We start from the raw sequence: 23,235 nt of genomic DNA on the forward strand, positions 1-23,235 counted from the left end.
AGAAACCAACTATTTTAACAGAAAACCGTAGTAAACATTTCTGTGGCATGCATGTGTGCGTGTACCGCAGTTGATTTAATTAGTCCCTTGTTAATGGACTGAATCGCTATTATTGATTTTCTTTTGCTTCAGGCTCCCATGTGTCTTGGCATGACACTGTTACTGATCCCTTCTTTATTTAAAATGTTGACGTATTGCTTATTACGGAGTTTTTGCAGTGGTTTTGATTTTTTAAAAGTTTGCCATACCGTACATTAAAAAAAAATCTTGTTTACTGACCGTTTTGGCTTCCCTTGCATTTGCACCAAAGAAATGCCTTCTCTCTGCACCCTAGTGGGCCCTGCCGGGTAAATCTTCCAGCGTCTCCTGGACTTTGCAGGTTGTCTTTGTGGACTCTGGGTTCTGTTATCTCTTCCTGAAGGGAAAGAGTTTGTCCTAGCAGGCGGTTAGCTTTACCTGACTCTTAAACTCCGACTCCCCTGAGGTGATCAACACACTCTGGGCCCTGTCCTTGGTTTTCCAGCCCCTACTGCTCGTGGGGCCTCTTCGGGGCTGCCTTGTGGAGGCGCCGTCTGTCCGTGCAGGCTGGGCCGGGGCCACGGAGGTTTTGCCCTGCACTGTAGTGCTCCCGGGCGGCGTCCCGGGCCGAGTCCCTGCCTGCCTACGCTCCCTCCTCCCCGCCTGTGCTCTGCTTGCCGTAGCTCCTTTAACTCCTTCTCTCGCTCTGTGTGGGGCCTCTCCTTACCAGCCTTGCCACCGCCTCAGTTTCCCTTGAGTTTCACCATTTGATTGTTACCCTTTCACTTTTTGTAAGTTCTAGGTCCTCCTTTGAATGGGCTGGCCATTTGTAATACTCCGTAGCTCCTTTATCTCGTTTCTTAAATTTATTTTTGTATTTTTCTTAATATTTATTTTTATTTCTGAGAGAGAATGTGTGCAAGTGGGGGAGGGGCAGAGAGAGAGAGGGGACAGAGGATCTGAAGCAGGCTCCGTGCAGACTGCAGAGAGCCCGATGTGGGGCTCGAACTCACGAACCATTGGATCGTGACCTGAGCCGAAGTTGGACGCTCAACCGATTGAGCCCCCCCAGGCGCCCCCTCTTTGTATTCTCTGTACCTACTCAATATACCCATTTTCTATTCTGTGGTTGACACTTCCAGGGTGTGCCAGTTCTCTTTGTAGAAAAATTCTGACTCTCATTGGTTCTTTGTGCTCTCACTTGTGACATCTCGTTTCTCATGGCTTTTGTGATTTTTGTTATGGACTCACATTTGTTGGTACTGTATTTGGGGCAGTTCTTTGAAGATCGGGTTGAGGGTTCTATCCCGGCTCTCCTTTGTCTTAAAATTATTGGCTTGTGGATTTTCAGGCCATCCACAAAGTGTGGATTCATGCCCAGCTTGACAGCTCACTCTCTCTGGTTTTCCGCAGGGCTCTGTGATCTGAGTCCCTGTCTCGTGTGGGTCTGAGACCTTTCCTTCTGTCCTGCTGCCCATAGCCACTCTGCTGCACCATAGCTGTGTGCTTCTGGAATCTGTCGTCACGCCTCCCTGAATTTGCACTCTCACCGAGTTCCTGGTCAGGGGTATTTTCCCTTTACTTCTTGCAAGCTCATGCATTCTTTCAGGGGCTTGCAAAATCTTTGTGTAGCTTGTTTTTTCTTTTCTTTTCATTTCTTTTCTTTTAAATTGCTTTGCAGTGTGAGGTTTTAGGATCTCTGTATTCTGCAGTATTACTAGAAATCTGTCTGGCAGTTTTCCAGTTTTCATTAGACTCTAACTTAGCAGTTGTGGTCAGTTCTTACGATAGCTTCTAAGATCCTGATTAACTCTGGATACTGTCTTGTCGGTGTTAGAAATGGGGTTATGGCATTCTTCCTCCCTCATGCTGTGGATTAAACACATTTGTATGGCCTGAGTGGGCTACCCAGACATCTGGATAGTTTCCATTGAATGAGAAGATAGGATTCAATTGTAAGCAGCTGAATTGAACTGTTAGAACACAGTATGCTTGTGAATTGAGGGTTGCCTGTGTGTAAATGCAGGACTGGTAATAAGAGATGACTGCATAAATCTGGTCTTGAGGTTTCCTGTGGGACCCTCTCTGCAGTCGTGTCCCTTGATTAGGTGCACTTTGCGAAGGTGGTTTTATGTGGCCCTGTTGCTGGAGCTTCCCATTTTCCTGTAGTGTCCTGGAGGCCTACACCCCGTTTCCGGCCCCTGTCACCCGGCCTGTTGAGTGGGACCCCTGCGGTGTTCACCAGGAGGTGTGCTGGGGGTGAGACTCCACGTGGGGCACAACTCAACCTGCCTTCTTTACATTTCAGGTTACTGCTGATGTCCCTGTACAACGTGAGCATCAACCTGAAAGGCCTGAAGTACATCAGCGAGAGCCCGGGCTTCATCCCGCTGCTTTGGTGGCTTCTGAGTGGTGAGGAGAGAGGGCTCCCCCGTGCGTCTTCTCGCCCAGCCTGGGCGCCTGCCCTTCTGTGGCTGGAGGAAGCTGTAAGGTTGGGATGGCGGGCCCAAGGGTATTAGCATTTTTTCAAAGAAAGCTTTCAAACTATAAAGAGCTCAGTGGGGTGCTAGGGTATTTCTGGTTCTGCTTCTGGAGTATTGCTCTCAGTTATGATTCTGTGACACAAAGAAAAATGATCTTCTAGAACAGCTGGCAAGGGGCGTTCACCCATCCCTTTCTCTGCGGGCAGTACAGCACTGGGTGTGTCGTCTGCGGCTCCGAATGTCAGGGAAAGAATGTGGGGAAAAAGACATCAGGGAGATTGCAGCCCTGGAGTTACATATGTAGTATGTGTATGTGGGGTTGTTATTTTCTTTGAAATAAAAGCTCTGTCTACTGTCTTTGTGTAGTTAACCTTCGGTGTTATATTAGTTTCCGCTGTATAATACAGCGATTCAACATTTCTCTGTGTTACTCACTGCTCCTCATGATAAATGTATTCTGGATTCCCTTCATCTATCTTCCCCCCCCACCAACCTCCCCTCGGGTGACCACCAGTTTGTTCTCTATAGTTAGGAGTCTGTTTCTTGGTTTGTCCCTATTTTTCCCCTTTGTTTGTTTGTTCCTTAAATTCCACTTAATTGTGAGTGAAATCATATGATACTTGTCTTTCTCAGACTGGCTTATTTCACATACCATTATACTCTCTGGATCCAGTCATATCATTGCAAATGGCAAGATTTTATTCCTTTTTATGACTCAGTAGTATTCCATTATACGTATGCCACATCTTCTTTATCTGCTCATCAATAGATGAGACCGCTTGGGCTGCTCCTATAATTTGGCTACTACAGATAACGCTGCAGTTTACGTAGGGGTGCATATATGCTTTCGCTAGTGGGATTAGCGATTTCATACTCTTTGGGTAAATAGCCAGTAGTGTGATTACTGGGTCATAGGTAGATCTGCTTTTAACTTCTTGAGGAACCACCATACTATTTTCCAGAGTGGCTGCACCAGTTTGCCATCCCACCAATAAATAGTACATGAGAGTTCTCCTTTCTCCACATGCTCACCAACAGCTCTTATTTCTTGTGTTTTTGATTTTAGCCGTTCTGACAGGTGAGAGGTGGGATCTCATTGGGGCTTTGATTTTCATTTTCCTGGTGATGAGTGACATTGAGCATCTTTTCGTGTACCTGTTAACTATCTGTATGTCTTCTTTGGAGAAATGCCTGTTCCCGTCTTCTGCCTATTTTTAAATTGAAGTATTTGTTTTTTGGGGTGTTGAGTTTTATAAGTTCTATTGTGTATTTTTGATACTTGCCCTTTATCAGACATGTCATTTGCGAATGTCTTCTCCTGTTCTGTAGGTTACTTTCTTATTTTATTGGTTTTGTTTGCTGTGCAGAAGCTTTTTATTTTGATGAAGTCCCAACAGTTTATTTTTGCTTTTGTTTCTCTTGCCTCAGGAGACACATCTAGAAAAATGTTGTGGCCAACGTCTGACCACCAAGTTAACAAAATTTTGTCCCAATCTGTTCATCATAACTTTTATTTTATTTATTTATTTTTAACATTTATTTTGAGAGTGCGCATGTGCATGCACCCAAGTGGGAGTGGGGGGGGCGGGGGAGGAGGGAGAGAGAGAGAGAGAGAGGGAGACAGAGAATCCTAAACAGGCTCCAACACTGTCAGCACAGAGCCTGACATGGGGCTCAATCTCACGCAGTGTGAGATCATGACCTGAGCTGAAATCAAGAGTCAGACACCTAACCAACTGAGCCATCCAGGCGCCACCATCATAACTTTTAACGCTGTGTGTTTAGTAGGTACATATTTCACTCAAGTGTGCAAAAATAGACTTTCCTTATTTTTTCATAACTTAGGTCAATCTCCCCTGGAGCTTCAGTTCCACTTGCTGGTGAATGCTGATTTTTTTGTAACAGCAGTTTGGAGGTATAATTGACATGCAATAAACACACGTTTAAGGCAATCAATGGATAAGTTTTGATGTAAATATGCACCTGTCACCACAATAAAGATAGTGAAGGTGGCCATCACCCCCAAAAGGTACCTTGTACCACTTGGTGGTCCCTCCCTCCCATCCCTCTGCTCCTGTCTTCCCACTCATTCACCACCTTTTTGCACTATAAATTAGTTTTCATTTTCCACGAGTTTATATTCCTGGATTCCTGCATCTTGTATTCTGTTTTGCCTGGCTTCTCTCATTCAACATGATTATTTTGAGATCCGTCCGTGTTGTTATTATGGACTGATAATTGGCTGCTTTTTATCGCTAAATAGTGCCCTGTGATGTGGGTGCACTGCAGTTGCTTTATTTATTCAGGTGTTGATAGACATTGGGGTTGTCTCTAGGTTTCGGCTATTATAAATAAAACTGTTGTGAACATTCTAGTATGTCTTTGCATGGATATATGTTTTCATTTCTTTTGGGTAAATACCTAGGAGTGGAACGTCTAGGTGTATGGTAAGTGTATGCTACCGTTTTGCACACCCCCCAGCAGTATGTCAACTGCTGCATAACCTTGTCAGTGCTCGCTGGTCTCTCTGTTTAACTTTAGACTTTAGATCGTGACACCTTACTGTGGTCTTAATTTGCACTTTTGTTATGACTAACGATGTTGAACACCTTTTCATGTACTAATTTCCCATCCATGTATCTTCTCTGATAAGGTATCGTTTCATATCTTTTGCCCATTAAAAAAAAATTGGGTTGTTTTGATTGAGTATCGAGAGTTCATTGTATATTCTAGATGCAAATCCTTTGTCAGTACGTGGTTTGCAAATATTTTCTCCCAGTCTGTGGCTTGTCTTTTCATTTTCTTTAAAGCATTTTCAAAGAATGGAAGTTCTTAATTTTGATGAGGTTTAACTTGTTCTTTTTCTTTTATGAATTGTGCTTTTGGTGTATTAATGTTTTATTTATTTTTGAGAGAGCATAAGCAGGGGAAGGGTAGAGAGACGGGGACAGAGGATCTGAAGTAGGCTCTGCGTTGACAGCAGCAAACCCAATGTGGGGGGCTTGGACTCATGAACTGCGAGATCATGATCTGAGCTGAAGTTGGATGCTCGACTGACTGAGCCACCCAGGTGCGCCTAAATTTGTTTCCTTTTAATAGTTCTAAAGTTTTGAGTTTTATAGATTTAGGTCTGTGATCCATTTTGGAATAATACTTGCGTGTGGCAGGAAGTGAGAATCCCAGTTCTTGTTTTCTGTACGGCTGCTTGGTTGGTATAATGCCATTTGTTGTGAAGGCCACTTTCTCCACCAGATTGCCTCTGAACCTTTGTTGAAAATCACATGACAGTGTATGTGAGAGCGTGGTTTTGGACTTACTATTCTGTTCCGTGGATCCATTTTTGTCTTTATGCCAGTATCATACTCTATAATAAATCTTACATCAGGTAATGTAAATCCTCCAACACTGTTCTGATTTTTCAAAGTTTTTTTTTCGTTATTTCTAAGTTCTTTGTGTTTCCAGATAATTTGAGAAATCAGCATGTCACTTTCTACCAAAAACAAATCCTATTGGGATTTTTATCGGGGTTGTGCTGAATTGACATTTCATTTGGGGAGAATTGGCATTTTAGCAATATTGAGCCTTCCAGTCCATGAACATAGTATATATGTCCATTTATTTAGTTTTGTTGGAAACAGGGAACTCTCATGTTTCTTTATATCTTAAGAATAGAGGAACTGACCTCCTTTGTTCCTAGCTGTTTTTGCAAGGATGCTTGCATAGTGAGCACCCTTAGTAGGTAGAGATGCTGTCTATCTCCAGAGCAAAGGGTGGGCTTGTTTACAAGCATGCAGTAAGGGTAATGCTTCCCTCTAGGGCAAAGGTCAGGTAGGCTTACTGCCCATTATGAAAGATCTGGGGTTCCTCCTGTGTAAGGCAACCCATGGCCTGTTCATGGCGCTGTAGAATTGGGTCTCGCTGAACTGGCCCAAGTGTGGATGTGGCGGTTGCTGGTGAGTAGTGCAGTCCTTTATCTTGGACTCAGGAGTTTCGAGTCTCTCCTTCCAGCACCCGTGAAACTACAACCTGCTGAGCCGTTAGCTGGCAAGTAGGATAAAACACCAGACTTCCATAGTCTCAAGGGCTGTGTTTTGTACAGCGTGATAACTCCCAGCCCCCAGGGTTGGATGCTCGACCAGATAGCTTTTACTCTCTTGAGAGTGTGAAATAAGGGCTGTGGACTCCAGCATGTGTCCTGGACCTGACCTATCAGGTGCCCATCCAGGCCAGTTGTCATGGGCACATCATGCCCACGATGCCAGTGGGAGGGGGAGGAGGTGGTGACAAGGAGACAATAACTAGATACTTTTTGAGTGGCAGTCACTGTTGTAAATGCTTTACATATATTCACAGAGTTCATTCTCTAAATGCCATTATAAGGCAAATACTGTAACTTCTCTTTTATAGATGAGGCAACTAAAGGCACATAAAGGCGAAGTGACTTGCTCAAGGTTGTATAGCCGCTGAGTGGAAAGCCTGACAGGTGGGCTCCAGACCCCATCTCTTGGCCTCCATGTTGGACTGCTGCTTTGCAGAAGCACCTCAGACATGGCAGCCTAGTTCTGGGTGCCTCCCTGCCTTTACCTGCCTGTAAGCTGGCTGGGCTTGGCCTTAGACATGGGGGGTCCTGCAACCATATGCTCCTCTCTTTTTAAGCTAGCACCTTCTGTCCGCTGTTTACTTTCTTATCAAAGGAGGGCCTTAAACGTTCTACAGGGTCCTGTTTAGCTATGGTACTCCAGAAATTGTTTGCAGCTGAGAGAGAATTGTTGGGTCTGATTTCAATTTATACAGCTCTCTAGGCATGAGCAGTCTGAGTGGCCCTGACGCTCACTGGACACGGTGCTCTTTGACCCGAATGGACTGTTCTGCTTAAACTTTGGATTGTGTCCAGTAGGGGACCGTGGTGAAGTTGCCTTAATGCCACTTTTCCCCACTGTGGCATCAGTCTTTTCTTGTCTGTGAAGACAACTGTTCTTTTGACACAGTGGACACAACCCAAACCCTAACAAATCTTTTACAAGGTCATTTTGCCTGGTATCTTAGAGCTGTTATCACAGTCAAACAAAGGCAAGGTCTAGTAAACCCAGGACGTTTGACCCTCGAATTATTTGTGGAATTACTTCAGCTTAAAAATTGAAATTTGTTGGGGTGCCTGGGTGGCTCAGTCGGTTGAGTGTCCAACTTCGGCTCAGGTCATGATCTCACGGTTTGTGGGTTCAAGTCCCACATTGGACTCTGTGCTGACAGCTCGGAGCCTGGAGCCTGCTTCGGATTCTGTGTCCCCCCCTCTCTCTGCCCTGCCCCTGCTGGTGGTGCTCTGTCTCTCTCAAAAATAAACAAACATTAAAAACATTTTTTAAAAACCTTGAAATTTGTTATAGAATCTGGTGCATATGATAGGAAGGTGAATATATTTTCTATTCTATATTTTATTATAGAATAGGAAAATAGGAACAAAAATAGTTCCCTGAAAAGTAATCCATGCTTCCTGGTGCTCAGTGGATTTAGTGTGACTGTCAGAGCTCTAGGCTCTTGTAACTGCTTAGAGCTGGGACAGAACCTGAAAACCGGCGTGTTCTATCCCTTTGTTTTTAGGTAGATCTGCTCTGTGAAAATATACCAGACAAATAAGAGTCTGTTGTAGTTTTTAGAAGATCTAGGAAAATAGATTTCATTTCTTCTCTTAATAATAGGGTCCTGCTTTTATCAGCTCTCCTGTTGGGAGATTTGATGTATTTTGAAGAATGTCGACTTGGGATGCATTTGATTAGAATTGCGGCTTTTGTACTTGGGAATTCACCTCACCTTTTAGAATCCCGCTCTTCTGTTCTGCAAAATGGAGATTCCTACCTCAAGAGTCTTAATGTGTATTAAAATGCAGCAGCGCCAGGGCCAACACCTAGCAGAGTCGGTGTGAAATACGTTGTGCCGCAGGTAAGTCTTTTGTGCTGCAGCGAAAGCTCACTTCCTTTTATTTCCTTTGACCTAAAGGTAGCAGGTCGCTAGCACGTGTCTGGACTTCCCAACCCAGAGTATAGAACCGGTTGCTGTGAATCACCCCTCACCAAACAACCTCGTTTCCTTTAACATCTGTCGGATTGCATTTTCCTTCCCTCTGTGCGCCTCTGTGACTGGCTTTTCCCCATGCCGTCTCTACATTCTCAACATTCCTCTTAAGCTGCAGAGCTGGCATGGAGAGCTAGTAAACGGCTGGTGAGGACAGGATGTATCGGGATGATGACCACAGGTTATGTCACCGTGAGCGCAGACTAGTATCTTGATCACTCTTGTAACTCTTCTGCGCTGTGTTTCCTGGCTGTGTGTACGATGTTGAATAGGAAGGCACTTGCCTCTGTCTTACATTTATTTAGTGTGTGTAAGCAGTGCGAGACACTGATAATCCCACCAGGTTTGTATGTTTAGCCCAGACCTCTGTCCTGAACTCCGTACTCATATGTCCACCTGCCTCCTTGGTGTCCCCACGTGGATATCTGAGTAAACATTCAGACCTCTCTGTGCGGACCTTGTCTAGCAGGCATCCAGACGTCTCCCCGCGGACGTCTAATGGATACCGAAACTCCTTGTGTTCAGGCTAAATTCCTAATCTTTCCCGACACTGACCTCTTGCCATGGCCTTCCCAGTCTCTGTTAATGACAGCTCTATTTTGATTTCTCAGGCCTTTAAAAACCTTATAGTGAATCTTGTCTCCTTTTCCTTTCACACTCACATCCAACCTGTAAGGAGATCTTGATGGCTCCGCTTTCAAAATATGTCCAGAATCTGACCGCTGTCTACCAACCCCACCTGGCTTTGAGCCTCCATCATCTTTCATTTAAAGAATTCCCAGCAGCCTCCTACAGATCTCCCTTCTGTCCTTCCTTGCAGGGCATGAGTGGGGAGCCAGTGGTATGATGGGATAGATCCCAGACCAACTCTCCTTATTGAAAACAGTCAAAATGTTGAGTGAGACGTAAAAAAAAAAAGTTTTTTAAATGCTCCTCTGAGCTAGGAAAAAAGTAATTGTATCTAAAGCACAAAAAACCAAGCGAAAGTGGGACACCAAAGAAGTTATAGACCTGAGCTAACTCCTGCCTTGAGGGCATTTGTCAAAATGACCTTTAGTTTCCATGGCCTCCCAGGGTGTGGGGACAAGAAACAAAGCCCAGGTCCCATCCCAGATGAGTAGCCTGGTAGGGACTCCCAAAGGCATTTACCAGCATTGGAGGGGTAAACTGAGGATACTCCTCCAACCCTTGGGGACTGCAGGAAAATTGCTCTCAGGGGAGGTCGTCGAGAGGACACGACTGCTGCTTGAGACCTGGTTGGACCTTGGGAACTGGAGGCTCCTCACCCCCCATCTCATTCTCGGAATGTGCCCTCTGTTGTCTTTCTTGCTCCCAGAAGCCATCCCAAGAACGTAGCCTGGAGATGGTGATGTGGCGTTGAGACTGGAGAGTGTACATGGCTGAACCCACTTAAGGCCTCTGTGTGAACTTTTTGGGGGGGAAGATAGAAGTGTTTTTATGTGTTTATTTCTTTTATTTTGTAAAGTTCTTATTTAAATTCCACTTATTTAACATTCAGTGTCACATTAGTTTCAGGATAGCGATTCAGCATTTCCGTACAACACCGCGTTCATTGTGACAAGGGCCCTCCTTGATCCCCATCACCTGTTTCACTTTCCTCCACTCACCTCCCCTCTGATGACCATCAGTTTGTTCTCTGTAGTTAAGAGTCTGTTTCTTCGTTTGTCTCCCTCTGTTTTTTTTCCTTTGTTTTGTTTCTCAAATTCCACATATGTGTGAATTCATATGGTGTTTGTCTTTCTCTGACTGACTTACTGCATTTAGCATTATACTCTCTGGCTCCATCCATGGCATTGCAGATTGCAAGATTTCATTCTTTTTTATGGCTGAGTAATATTCCTGTGTGTGTGTGGGGGGGGGTGTGGGTGTGGGTGTGTATACATATACATGTATATACATACATGTACATATACCACATTTTCTTTATCTTACTCGGTCGATGGACACTTGGGTTGTTTCCATGTTTAGCTGTTGTAGATAATGTTGCTATAAACGTCATGTGCACGTATCCGTTTGAATTAGTGTTCTTGTATTCTTTGGGTAAGTAGCTAGTAGTGCAGTTGCAAGATCATAGGATAGTTCTACTTTTAACCTTCTATTCTGGTGGGTGAGTGCAGGGATCCGCAAATCTTGTGGATGGCTGAGACGAGCCTCGTGTGTAAGCTCCCTTTGCTTATTAAACCTGCCAGCTACCAGGCTGGAGTGGCAGCCTTTCTCTTTGGTCTTTTCCTGCCCTCAGTCTGTAGGGGCTGATCTCAGATTGCACCCAGGAAGCTCCCAAGAAGTTGTGAACTGATAATTGTCTGTTTGATCTTTGGCACTGAGCAAACTGGAGGATAATCTCTTCTGAGGATTTACCACCATAGGTTGGTTTTCAAGCAGCTTTGAAGCCTTAATTCTCACCTCCTGGGTGGTCCTCATTTAGAGAACAATGAAGATCTTTTCTGGAGAATTTTTTGATGTCAACCAAGTCCTTAAAGAATTCTTACAGATAAGGTTTTAAGAACCTGAGCTCACATACTGAAAATCACAAGAGGCATGGGAAACATCATTAGTAAATAACACATTACATAGACTTGCAGAAGATTTCAGATATATGAATTATTGGGTCACTATAAAGTAAATTTAATGTGTTTTAAGAAATAAAAGAGGGGATTAATATATGAGTAAAGAGTAAGACATTGTAGAAATGACCAGGCAGATCTGAAAAAGGACCAAATAATATTTTTGGAGATAAACAGTATAATGATTGCTATTATAAATTTATGGGACAGTTTAACACAGATTATACATAGTTGAAGAGATAATTAAATTGACATAGACAGATCTGAAGAAGTGATTGAGAATGAAGCACAGAGATGGAAAATAGGAGCAGATGAGGGACGTGGAAGAGAGATGCGAATTTCACATGTGACCAACCAGAGTCCGGGAAGGGAGGGGAGCAAGTGGAACAGAAACGACGTTTGAAGGAGTCCTCCAGACTCGTTACTTCATTTGAGAAGTCTACCTACTTGGAAGCAAGATAAATGCAACCTCCCCTCAGAGCCGTCATAATGAAAACCACAGAGTATTGGAGAAGGTCTGAGAGGCAGGCAGACAGCAAACGGTGTGCCTTCAGAGGAGTGGCACTTAGACTGCTGGTTGACCCTGGACAGCGACAGTGTCCCATCTGATGCCGAGAGACTAGCTGTCAGCCTGGATTTGCAGGTCTCCCCCTCCCGCCAGTCTCTTTCAGAGCAGGGGTGAGATGGAGACGTTTCAGACAAACAAGAACTGAGGCTTCATCTCCACAGACCTTCCCAGGGTGTGCTTCAGGAGGAGGGTCCTCTCAGACGGAAAGTATGCAGGAGAGAATGAGGGCCAGAGAGAGTGGCAGATGTGGGGATAAATCGAAGTAGGCGTGGACTGTATGGAACAAAGCCAACAAAACCAAAGCGATAGAATTAGAAACACCAAGAGCGGAACAGTGGCACGTGTCCTGGGTGGGCGATAGGCTGAGTTACAGCATTATGAGTCCAGTGCTGTCCAGGAGGAGAGCAGTAGTGATGGCTCATTTCAGACTTTGATAACACGCAGCTTAAATTTCTCGGGTAACGTGTAGATAATAGAAACAGAACATACACCTGTAAATAATATGAATACTGGATAAAATGGAAGGTGAAAAGGAATTCAGAAGATGGCGAGAGAAAAAACAAAAAAAGAAAAGATATGCTGGCAGCATTCAATCCAAGTATATGCGCAAATGGACTAAATGACTCGTAAAAGGTAGTAATGTTAGACTGGATTGAAACTATCAGAATCAACAAAATACATGTTGTTTATATAGTTCCATCTAAAACTCCATAGTATGTCAATGGTTCAGAGTAAAAGGAAGACAATACGAGGCATATTCTTATCAATTCATCAGAAGGCTACAACAATTGTGAATTTCTCTATGCACTTCCTAATATAGTCTCAAAACAAAAAACTGTAGCGTTCTGGGTTATAAAGAAAGCATGTCTCAACAAATTTCAGATGATCAGAATCATGCAGAATATCTTCTCTGGCCACAGTACAATGAAGCTGGAAATTAGTGACAAAAACATGAGTAAAATTAAGTAACCTGTGAGTAGAAGGAATCGTAGTATCAGTCAGATATTTTGAACTGAATAATAGAAATATTACATATCAAAAATGGTGAAATGCACCCAAATAAGCATTTACTAGAAATTGTATTAGTTTAAGGAGGAAAGCAGAAGATTAATGAACTAAACATGTAGCATAAAGATTTAAAAAAAATTGAAACAACCCAAATAAAGTCCAAGGAGGAAATCTAGAAAAACGTAGAAATTAATGGGCTTTACCAGGCAGGTTCCACAGCACATTTGAGCCAGTAGTGGGAAGAACCAGCAGACTGAGAGCTAGATAAATAGAGAGTATCTGGTCTGGAGAATAGAAACAAAAACGAGTGAAGAAAATGATCAAGCTCAGAGGCCTGTGGGACATTATCAGACACACCAATATGTGCACAGTCCTGAAGGAAATTCAAGAGAGAGAGGAACAGAAAAAAATTATTTGAACAAATAATGTCAGAAAACTTCCTAACTTTGATGAAAACAAGTCTACAACATCCAAGAAGTATAGTGCGCTCCAAGTAGGATAAACACAGATCTACATCTAGACGAATCCCAGTCAGACTGTTGAAACTTGAGACAAAGAAAACATCTTGAAATCAGCAAGGGAAAAACATGTATAAGAGAACCACAGCAAGATTAACAGCTCTCTGCTTGTCAGAAACAGTGGTCATGAAGCAGAGGGATGAGGTTTTCAAAGTTCTGAGAGACTGTCTACTAACAATTTTGTGTCCAGCTAAACTAGTCTTCAGAAGTGAAGGCAAAATGCATTCCTGGATAAACCAGGTCCAAGGGATTTTATTGCTGGCAGACCTTCTTTACCAGAAAGAAAGTTCTTCAAGCTGGGAGAACATGACAGCAGAACATAACGCCAGTCCTTGCCACGTGCCGAGTGTGATACCTGGGGAGGGCTGGTGTTTCGGAGCAACTCTGTTGAAACTGTTGCTTGAAAGACTCCTAGCAGAAGTGAAAGATCTTATCCCACTTCTGGGTTATTTACCCAAAAGAATGAAAAACAGGATCTTGAAGAGGTATTTGGATAGCCGTGTTCACTGCAGCAAGATATGGAGGCAACCAGAATGTCCACTGATGGATGAATGGTTACAGGAAATGTGGAGTATACACGCAGTGGGATGTTTTTCGGCCAGAGAGAAGAAGGACCTTCTGACACCTACAACATGGTTGAATCTTGAGGACGTGATGCTCGGTGAAGCAAGCCAATCCCCAAAGACAAATTCTGCATGATTCCACTCATAGGAGGCGTGTAAAGCAGTCACACTCACAAACCGGAAGTAGAACCGTGGTTGCCAGAGGCAGGGGAAGAAGGATTAATGGAGGCAGTGTCCGTTCTACAAGATGAAAAGAGTCCTGGAGACGGAGGTGACGGCCGCAAAGGCTGTGAATGGACTTAGCACCGCTGGACCGCACACTTGAGAATGGTCAACATGGTAAATTTTATGTAAGTTTTACCACAATTAAAAAAACTGTTTGAAGTGTCCATCGTACAAGTGTAGTAGAACAACGTGGGACGATAGTTGTAGTGTATCATTGCCCAGGGAAAGTAGCTTCCCCAGAATGTGTAAATATGACCTCGTTTGTATTATACATAGAAACATAAGAAATCCCCACAACTTTGAATATCCCCCTCATCTGTCCGTGTTTCCTCTTCCCACTTGTCTTGGAGGCTCAGCTCAGGTTGTACCTCTTAGGAGGCCTCTGCTGCTGCCCCGGTCCACGTGGAGCTCTCTCTGCTCTGGTTTCCCATCTTACTTAGAGACAGTTTCACATTTTCTTGTTCTTTTGTGTCACAAATGCCAGTTATCTCCAACTAGACCGTTGCGTTTTTTTTTTTTTAATTTTTTTTTTTCAACGTTTATTTATTTTTGGGACAGAGAGAGACAGAGCATGAACGGGGGAGGGGCAGAGAGAGAGAGGGAGACACAGAATCGGAAACAGGCTCCAGGCTCTGAGCCATCAGCCCAGAGCCTGACGCGGGGCTCGAACTCCCGGACTACGAGATTGTGACCTGGCTGAAGTCGGACGCTTAACCGACTGCGCCACCCAGGCGCCCCAGACTGTTGCGTTTTTGTAGGAACCAGATCTTAGGTTTCCCTGGAATTCCTGTTCTCACAAGCCTGCCTCTCCCAGTGTCCCTCAGCTGTGGCCTCGGCCCTCGTGCCGTAGAAGCGGCCCTGCGCACTTGAAGAGGCCCTTGGCGTCTGCTCTCCCTCGGGCCGTGGCTGCCCTGCTGGCAGTGCTCATCCTGCTTTCTGCGCGGCCTCTTGCCTCCGTTGTGGCTTTGCTCTCCAGTTCGCCACCGGCCTGAGCCCTGACTGGATCTCAGGGTCTTCTGAATCCACGTAACCTTCTCCTCAGCCTCTGGGGCTCTTCGCCGTGGCCTGCAAACGGTTAGTGGCGGCTCACGGCTGGCCCAGCGTCACCCGAAGACGCCTCCTGTTCCGCACACTCTTTGGGCAGATCCCTCAAATCGATCACACGGCCCGGACCGAGACTGAACTCCAAGTTAGGCTTCGCTGGCGGGATTAGCCTCTGGGCTGGGCAAGTGAGCCCTTGACCTGGTCTCTTTGGGGCTGTCACCCTGGTTGCCCTCTGTGCTCCTGCCTTCTTCCTCTAGAGCGGGCCTTCTACCCTGGTCAGGGAGGGACCCAGCAGTGCCGAGTGATGATCTCAGCGATGGGCGTGTGAGCGGAGCAGGACCGGAGCCGTCTTCTCAGACTTTGCTGGTTGGAGCCGGCGAGGAAGAGTATTCTTCCCACCCTGGGCCGTGGAACTACCAGGCGTGAGTCTAGAGCTGCCTGTGGCGGTCCTGGCTGCCTGGGGAAAGTCGATCCGTGGTGACCATCACCAAAGCCAGGGTTGGGATGCTGAGATGAGAAATGCTGGAAGGAGCCCCGTAGCTGGTGTCAGCTTGGTCCCGTCCTTCCCAAGTCCCGGTCTCTAGCTCTTTCTCAAATTTCAAGTTACTCTGGAATCTTGTATGACTCACTCATCTTGCTTTTCTTCAGTTAGCGTAAGCCTCAGTTTCCTCTCCATCAGGGCAGTGCACCTCTCCCGTGCACCCCACACCTTGATTCCACTCCATCTTCTTCCATGGCACCGGTCACCTTTAACACCGAGCACAGTTTCCCTCCTCGTTCCATGGGGGTTGTTGTCTGTCTTCCACACTGGAATGGAAGCTTCAAGAGCACAGGGATCTTCGTTTGGTTCACAGATGGAACCAAAAATATGTCTCAAGTTAATGAAAGACCGGTTTGTGTGAAGCTGTCCATCATCTTGAGATGAAAAGCCATTGTTTGAAATTTGGTTACATCACAGAGAAGATTGGGGGTTTGATTGTATGTCTCTGGGTTATTTTCACAGAGGGAGACTGCAAGGTTTGGATGCTAGGGGAAGTTGAGTTATGACCTCAGTGTCCCTGTCAGCCCAGATATGTGGCTTTTCAAGAGTACTGTCTTATGTCATAGTCCCAGTAGGCTGCATCTCCAGCACATGAACATTGGTGATAACTGTGTGGTTGAAAAGCAAAATATTTATGGCCTTTATTTACAAAGATTTATTTATTATTTTTAGTTAAAAATGTTTTAATGTTTATTTATTTTTGAGAGAGAGAGCACGAGCGAGCACGAGTGGGGAAGGGGCAGAGAGAGAGGGAGACACAGGATCCGAAACAGGCTCTAGGCTCTGAGCTGTCAGCACAGAGCCCGACGTGGGCCTTGAACCCACGAACTGTGGGATCATGACCTAAGCTGAACTTGGATACCTAACTGACTGAGTCACCCGGGCACCCCTACAAGGATTTTTTTTTTAAGTTTTATTTATTTTCAGAGAGAGAGAGAGAGTGTGAGCGAGCTCCAGAGAGAGAGATGGGAGAAGGGGCAGAGAGAGGGGGAGAGAGAGAATCCCAAGCAGACTCCATGCTGTCAGCGCAGAGCCTGATGTAGGGCTCGACATGAAACATGAAATCATGACCTGAGCTGAGATCAAGCATTGGACACCTAACTGACTAAACCACCCAGATGCCCCAACTGCTTCATGTCTTGAAGGATGTTGGGAAACATTTGGCTTACATATGTCAAACCCAACAAGTTGAAAGCCATCTAAAATTTACCATAGTCTGACATAGGTATAATGAACTCACAGTCGCAATTTAGGAAGGGGAGCTAGTGTATGTGGGAAGATGAATTTGGTGTGGGACGTGCTCAGTTTGAAGTAACAGTAAAAAATATATATCCAAATGGAACTCTCCAGAAGGTCATTGGCAATGAGAAACTTCGGGGTTTATGTGATAGGCCAGAGGCATGGGGTATGGGGTAATTCTACGGTACTCAGGCTGCCATTTATAATACTGTTCCTGTCTTCCTCAAAGGGAGGCCATGAGAATTCAGTGGAGGAGTATATGGAAATGCTGTCTAAATTTTTTAAAAGGGAGAAAATAGTTCTCTGAGAAGAAGAGAGTCTAATGGTGTCAGATGTAACTTGAAGAAAATGGGAATGGAGAAAAGGCTTGGACACGGAGACTCACTGGTGACCTGTGAGCCGAGTGTCTGTGGGGCACAGAGTCAAGAGCAGGAGGCACGTGGCGGGGTGGGGACAGGAGGCGATTGTGAGGAGGTGAGTGCTGCCCTGGTCAGCGTAGCAAGAAGAGAGTTTCGGGCATTTGTGCTAACGGCAGTCAGATTCCAATTTTGCAGATTTTCAACTTCGAATAGGAAAGAAGTAATTAAAAACTAAACAAAAATTAGTATGTCTTACTTCAAAACACACCGTGACTTAACATTTTCTTGGTGAGGAGTTACTTTCCCTTGCAGTTTGTCTTTAAATGGTGACCTCTTTTCTGGCATATAAGTAGGTTACTAAAATGTGGGGGGCGCTTCGGTGGCTCAGTTGGTTAAGGGTCTGACTCTTGATTTCTGCTCAGGTCATGATCTCATAGTTTCGTGAGTTTGAACCCTGTTGTGTTGGGCTCTGTGCTGACAGCATGGAGCCTGCTTGGGATTCTCTGTCTCTGTCTCTGCCTCTCCTCTGTTTGTGCTCTCTCTCAAAAAAGAAAAAAACAAAACAAAGCATAAAAAAGTAGGTTTCTACAGTGTGAAATTTGCTTCGTTTTTGGTAGTTTGTTATACTATTGGCCACTAACACTAGAATGATTTTTATGATCACTTTCTCCACATGGATTCTGTATCCTTTAAGAAGAGACCTCACTGCCTATTCTTCATTGACTCACTGATGAAGGATCTGGTGCTTAGGATTATTGTTCTTTATCAGATTGTTCATCCTCAGCTGATGACATTTCCCACTGGATTTGCACGCCTTCCAGCTGTGAACACACACTATCAGTGACATTAGTTATGTAACCTTCTGGAAGCCATTTTTATTCAGAAGTCAAAAGAAACCCTTTAGAAGGTTTCTAACTGGGGAGTTAGTGTTTACCAAGTATTTGTTGGGTTATATTTCTTGGACACAAATATAACACCACAAGTGCTATAATTGTAGAGAAAAACTTCTGGGTCCCAAGGTCCCAGGGTCCCAGTAGAGGTCCTGGCTGGACCAGCAGGCATATGGCCGGAGCACCCTCTAGTCTTGCCTGCATCACACTCCCGGCCGAGTGTCCCAGCAGGCCACAGAAACCTGTGTAGAGCAGAGACGTTGCCAAGGCACCAAAGGCCATTGTGACTTCAGCCTAGGAACAGCACAGAAGGGGGGAATCCTCTGCCCGCCCCCCCCTCCCCCCGCACTGTAATCTGGGAAAGTACCCGTGAGAGCTCTGCTTGCATCACTGTGGGCTACAAAGTCGTCTCCCTCACGATGGGGCAGATCATAGCACTCTGAGATCACCACTCCTCTTTTGTATGGCATAAAACTGGGCACTGGGCAGGGGCACTGCACCCTGGTGTAGCTGGGATTAGGAACCACACCGTCTTTCTTTCATGATGTATTTGGCTGTGGCTATGCATGCAGGACCCTGTGAATGGCTTATCCAGCACCTTTGTTTTCTTCCTTGGATCTAACTATTCAAGGCTTCACTTTCCCTTTTATGGACGATGTGACGTAGAGGTAGATCCTAAACTCCAGTAGGGGTTTTTGTGGAAGAAAAAAAAAAAAGAGAGAGAGAGAGAAAGAAAGAAAACACATACATGTGCCCTGATATTTGTGCTTGGGTCTCCATCCCTAAAGGCCACAATTTAGTTACTGGGAGCGGGGCCCAGGCGTCCAGCTTTTCACATCTGCCCATTCACTTCGATGTGTAAGGCAGGTGGGAGGGTTATGGCTCTGAGGCAGCCGTGGGAGTCCTGCCTCCGTGCCACCGAGTGGCTTCAGCCTCAAGGCTTATGCCATTCGGTGCATGGCATCCTCTGTCCGCAGTCACTGGTCCACAGATGGACGCATGAGCTAGGTGGGCCCATCCAGACCGCAGGGGCGGTGCAGGGGTTTCTCCCTCACTGGATATGGACAAGGAAGCACGTTATACCTCAGCGTGAGCAACGTGAGCTACCTCATAGGAGATGCTGTGGGGGAGAGGACAGAGGGAAGAAAGGGTCCCGGTCTTCGAGGATACAACCGAGCCACCGAATCCAACCCTACTTCTGCACTTGACATGAGATGATGTATCACCGTCAGGCCATTCTGAGTTGCAGTTTGATACTTGGAGCTGAACCATTTTGACTCACTGCTCTGTGGTAAATCCAGTAACATTTTCTAAACCAGTTTCAGGTTTCTCCATATGCAGAGTGAAAGCGTATACAGGTGGGATAGTTGGAGGGGACATCTGCATTTGCTTTAAAACACATCCACCAGCGCCATCATACCGGCTTTTCTCTTCTTTTTTTTAAACATTTATTCATTTTTGAGAGTGAGAGAGAGCATGAGCGGGGGAGGGGCACAGAGAGAGGGAGACACAGAATCCGAAGCAGTCTCCAGGCTCCGAGCTGTCAGCACAGGGCCCCACGTGGGGCTTGACCTCATGGACCGCGAGATTATGACCTGAGCCAAAGTCGGACGCTCAACCGACTGAGCCACCCAGGCGCCCCTGGGCTTTTCTCTTCTTGACAAAATATGTAGTACAAGACCAGAGAAGTCCACGGAGCCACTACTGTGCTTGAGAAGGGGCAAGGAGAGGTGGGAGTGTGAATCCTGCTTGTTTGTTTTGTCTCTGGCAAGTTTGGTGACCGGCCTGTGCCTTCAGTCTTCATCTGTAAAACAGTGATGTTGATGTGTGCTTCAGAGCACATATGAGAGCTCAGTCAGTCTGCAGCCCGAGCGCGGCCAGCACGGGGCCACACGGAGTCACCAGCACTGGTGCGTTTCAGACCCACGAGTGACAAGTTTCCCTGGTTTAGCCGAGCAGTTTCTTAACAATGCTGGCTGTTGTGTTATCAACAGTGAGGAACGGGGACGAGGATGGCAGCAGGATCATTAAAAGCACTATTTTGGCATCAAATAATGTGCAGTGAAGTTTCTTTTTAAATTGAGTTAGCTGTTTCCCTTGACTTTACACGATTTTACTTGTCAGCCAAAAAGGTAACTTACACATTTGATTTTCAAGACCGTGCACAGGGTGCTTAGCTCTTAGGAATATAGATCAGAATTATGTCTTTCTTTGAAAAGTTTGCATCACCTGGCACAAAAACAGACACTGAGATCAATGGAACAGACTAGAGAACCCAGAAATGGACCCACAAACGGATGGCCAGCTAACCTTTCACAAAGCAGGAAAGAATATCCAATGGAATAAAGACAGTCTCTTCAGCAAGCGGTGCTGGGAAAACTGGACAGCAACATGCAGAAAGAATGAACCTGGACACTTTCTTACACCAGACACAAAAATAAACTCAATGGATGAAAGACCTCAATGTAAGACAGGAAGCCATTAAAATCCTCAAGGAGAAAGCAGGCAAAAACCTCTTTGATCTTGGCCACAGCAACTTCTTACTCAACACGTTTCCAGGGAAACAAAAGCAAAAATGAACTATTGGGACCTCATCAAGATAAAAAGCTTCTGCACAGCGAAGGAAACAATCAGCAAAACTAAAAGGCAACCGACAGAATAGGAGAAGGTATTTGCAAACGACATATCAGATGAAGGGTTAGTATCCAGAATCTATAAAGAACTTCTCAAACTCAACACCCAAAAAACAATCCAGTGAAGAAATGGGCAAAAGACATGAATAGACACTTCTCCAAAGACATCCAGATGGCCAACCGACACATGAAAAAATGCTCAACATCACTCATCTCTAGGGAAATACAAATCAAAACCACACTGAGATACCACCTCACACCTGTCAGAATGGACAACATTAACAACTCAAACAACAGATGTTGGCGAGGATGCGGAGAAAGAGGATCTCTTTTGCATTGTTGTTGGGAATGCAAGCTGGTGCAGCCACTCTGGAAAAGAGTGTGGAGATTCCTCAAAAAACTAAAAATAGAACTACCCTACGACCCAGCAGTTGCACTACTAGGCATTTATCCAAGGGATACAGGCGTGCTGTTTCGAAGGGACACATGCACCCCCATGTTTATAGCAGCACTATCAACAATAGCCAGAGTATGGAAAGAGCCCAAATGTCCATCGAGGGATGAATGGATAAAGGAGATGTGGTATATATACGATGGAGTATTACTCAGCCATCAAAAAGAATGAAATCTTGCCATTTGCAACAACATGGATCGAACTAGAGGGTATTATGCTAAGTGAAATTAGAGAAAGACAAATATATGACTTCACTCATATGAGGACTTTAAGAGACAAAACTGATGAACATAAGGGAAGGGAAGCAAAAATAATATAAAAACAGGGAGGGAGACGAAACAGAAGAGACTCATAAATATGGAGAACAAACTGAGGGTTGCTGGAGGGGTTGTGGGAGGGGGGATGGGCTAAATGGGTAAGGGGCATTAGGGAATCTACTGAAATCATTGTTGTGCTATATGCTACCTAATTTGGATGTAAGTTAAAAAAATAAAAAGCTGAGCATCACTAAGGCAAGGCTTTCATCTGTGAGGGAAGGTAGTAGAGGGTCGACTTCTATATAATGTTGTGAAATACGTGTGTCCGGCTCACATTTTCGTCGCTGCCAGCCCGTGTCATCTCTGCGTGAACCGCAGGGATAGCGGATACGAATACCACACTTGGGCTTGTGCACTTCCTGCCTGGAAGCCCTGGGGCTGGCGCCCTCACTCACCACATCTCGCGCAGCCTTCCCCGCAGCTGTGTTTTACCCACGGAGGTGTGGAGGCTCCAAGGCCACGCGGGCAGGAGTGCGGTGCTTTAGTAGAGCGGGTTTCAGTGCGTGGGAGGAGGCAGGTTTAATGCCACAGACGGTCATGAAGGCAGAAAACGACCTTGCAAATGCTCAGCCTCTTTTCCACATAGAAGTTCAAGTCACTGAGCTCTGGGCCCAGGAGGACGTAGCCCACACCTGACGCTGATATCCTTCGTGAGATTGGACAAGGGAACGTGGGAATGCCTTTTGAGTTATGATGTCGGTACCCTCAGGACCTGCCACTGGCTTTCATTCTGACCTAACTTCGTTCTCTTAACTGTGGATTGGAGGCAAGATGCCTTTAGGAATTTTCTCCTCCCACAGCAGGATCCTGACGGTCCGTTCCTTGTCCCGGCAGAGTCAGCCGAGGTGCTCTCGTATCGATTTGGCAGGGTTACTTGATGGAGTGTTTCATTTTCTTTTGGCCTAAGGAGATTTTCCCCGCGATAAAACTGCGTGATGTGGGCGGAAGTGCTCGTAAGTGGTAACTTGCTGGTCACACGTGAGTGGTTTTTACCACCGTCTCCTTGTGGGAAGAACCGGGTCCTCAGAGGGTGGCCGGCAGCAGCCGGGTGGCAGCTGGAGAGAGACATCTTCTCAAGTTCCTCAAGGAGTCTAGAGCCCAGGTGAAGGGTGTGGTTCTCCCGGCAGGCTGAGGACTTCTCCACGAAACTGCACGGCTTTGAAGCAAGTTGCGGAGGGAGGGCGGGGAGCCCGAGGAAGGTGAGGTGCCCGTGCGTGCCAACGAGGCGTGTGCGTTCCTCGTCCGTGGCCCACCGCCCGTTACCAGCATTGCGTTGTAAATACGCTGTAACGTTTGAAAAAGACCATACCCTAGAGGCGCAGACGGTTTGAGTTCCGATTCTGAATCAGAAGCACACGTGGGCAGGCCGTAGTGAAGGCACAGTGGGAGCCCTGTTAGAGGCGAGGAAGGGGAGCGAAGGCCTCACGCGCTCCTGCATCGTCCGCCGGCATGGGCACCGCGCGGGTGCTTCGGGCCTGGGAGCAGAGTGGGTGTGTGGCAGGGGGTGTGCGTCTGCCGGCCCTCCTCAGCCACCCCCAGGCACGACGGGAGGCGCGGTGGCTCTGATCTGGCCCGGTTGCAGCAGTCCCGAGCGTGGGACGAGGGCGGGACCGAGATCTGTCCTGCGGATTGCTGGCTGCCTCCATAAGGCAGCGCCCTGTAACTCTGGCGTCCTGGAGGGATGGGTGTGTGCGTGTCGGGTGGAGGAGGCTTGGGAATCG

The 23,235-nt window shown here is 46.0% G+C and overlaps 1 protein-coding gene across 6 annotated transcripts in view; it reads left to right on the forward strand.

The window, feature by feature from the left end:
• The window catches only part of HSF2BP (heat shock transcription factor 2 binding protein), a 95,581-nt gene that overhangs the window by 49,871 nt on the left and 22,475 nt on the right, over window positions 1-23,235 (forward strand). For 4 of the 6 annotated variants that reach the window (XM_027041496.2, XM_027041498.2, XM_053220499.1 and 1 more), the window contains one exon: window positions 2,327-2,430. In XM_027041496.2, coding sequence (XP_026897297.1) covers window positions 2,327-2,430 — 104 coding nt within the window. Of the gene's footprint in view, window positions 1-2,326; window positions 2,431-2,662; window positions 4,065-4,346; window positions 14,544-23,235 lie in introns of those variants that run through there. The other 2 variants (XM_053220498.1, XM_027041500.2) reach the window with 2 other exon arrangements.

Source organism: Acinonyx jubatus, chromosome C2 (genome assembly GCF_027475565.1).
Source record: "Acinonyx jubatus isolate Ajub_Pintada_27869175 chromosome C2, VMU_Ajub_asm_v1.0, whole genome shotgun sequence".
NCBI classification, from domain to species: Eukaryota; Metazoa; Chordata; class Mammalia; order Carnivora; family Felidae; genus Acinonyx; species Acinonyx jubatus.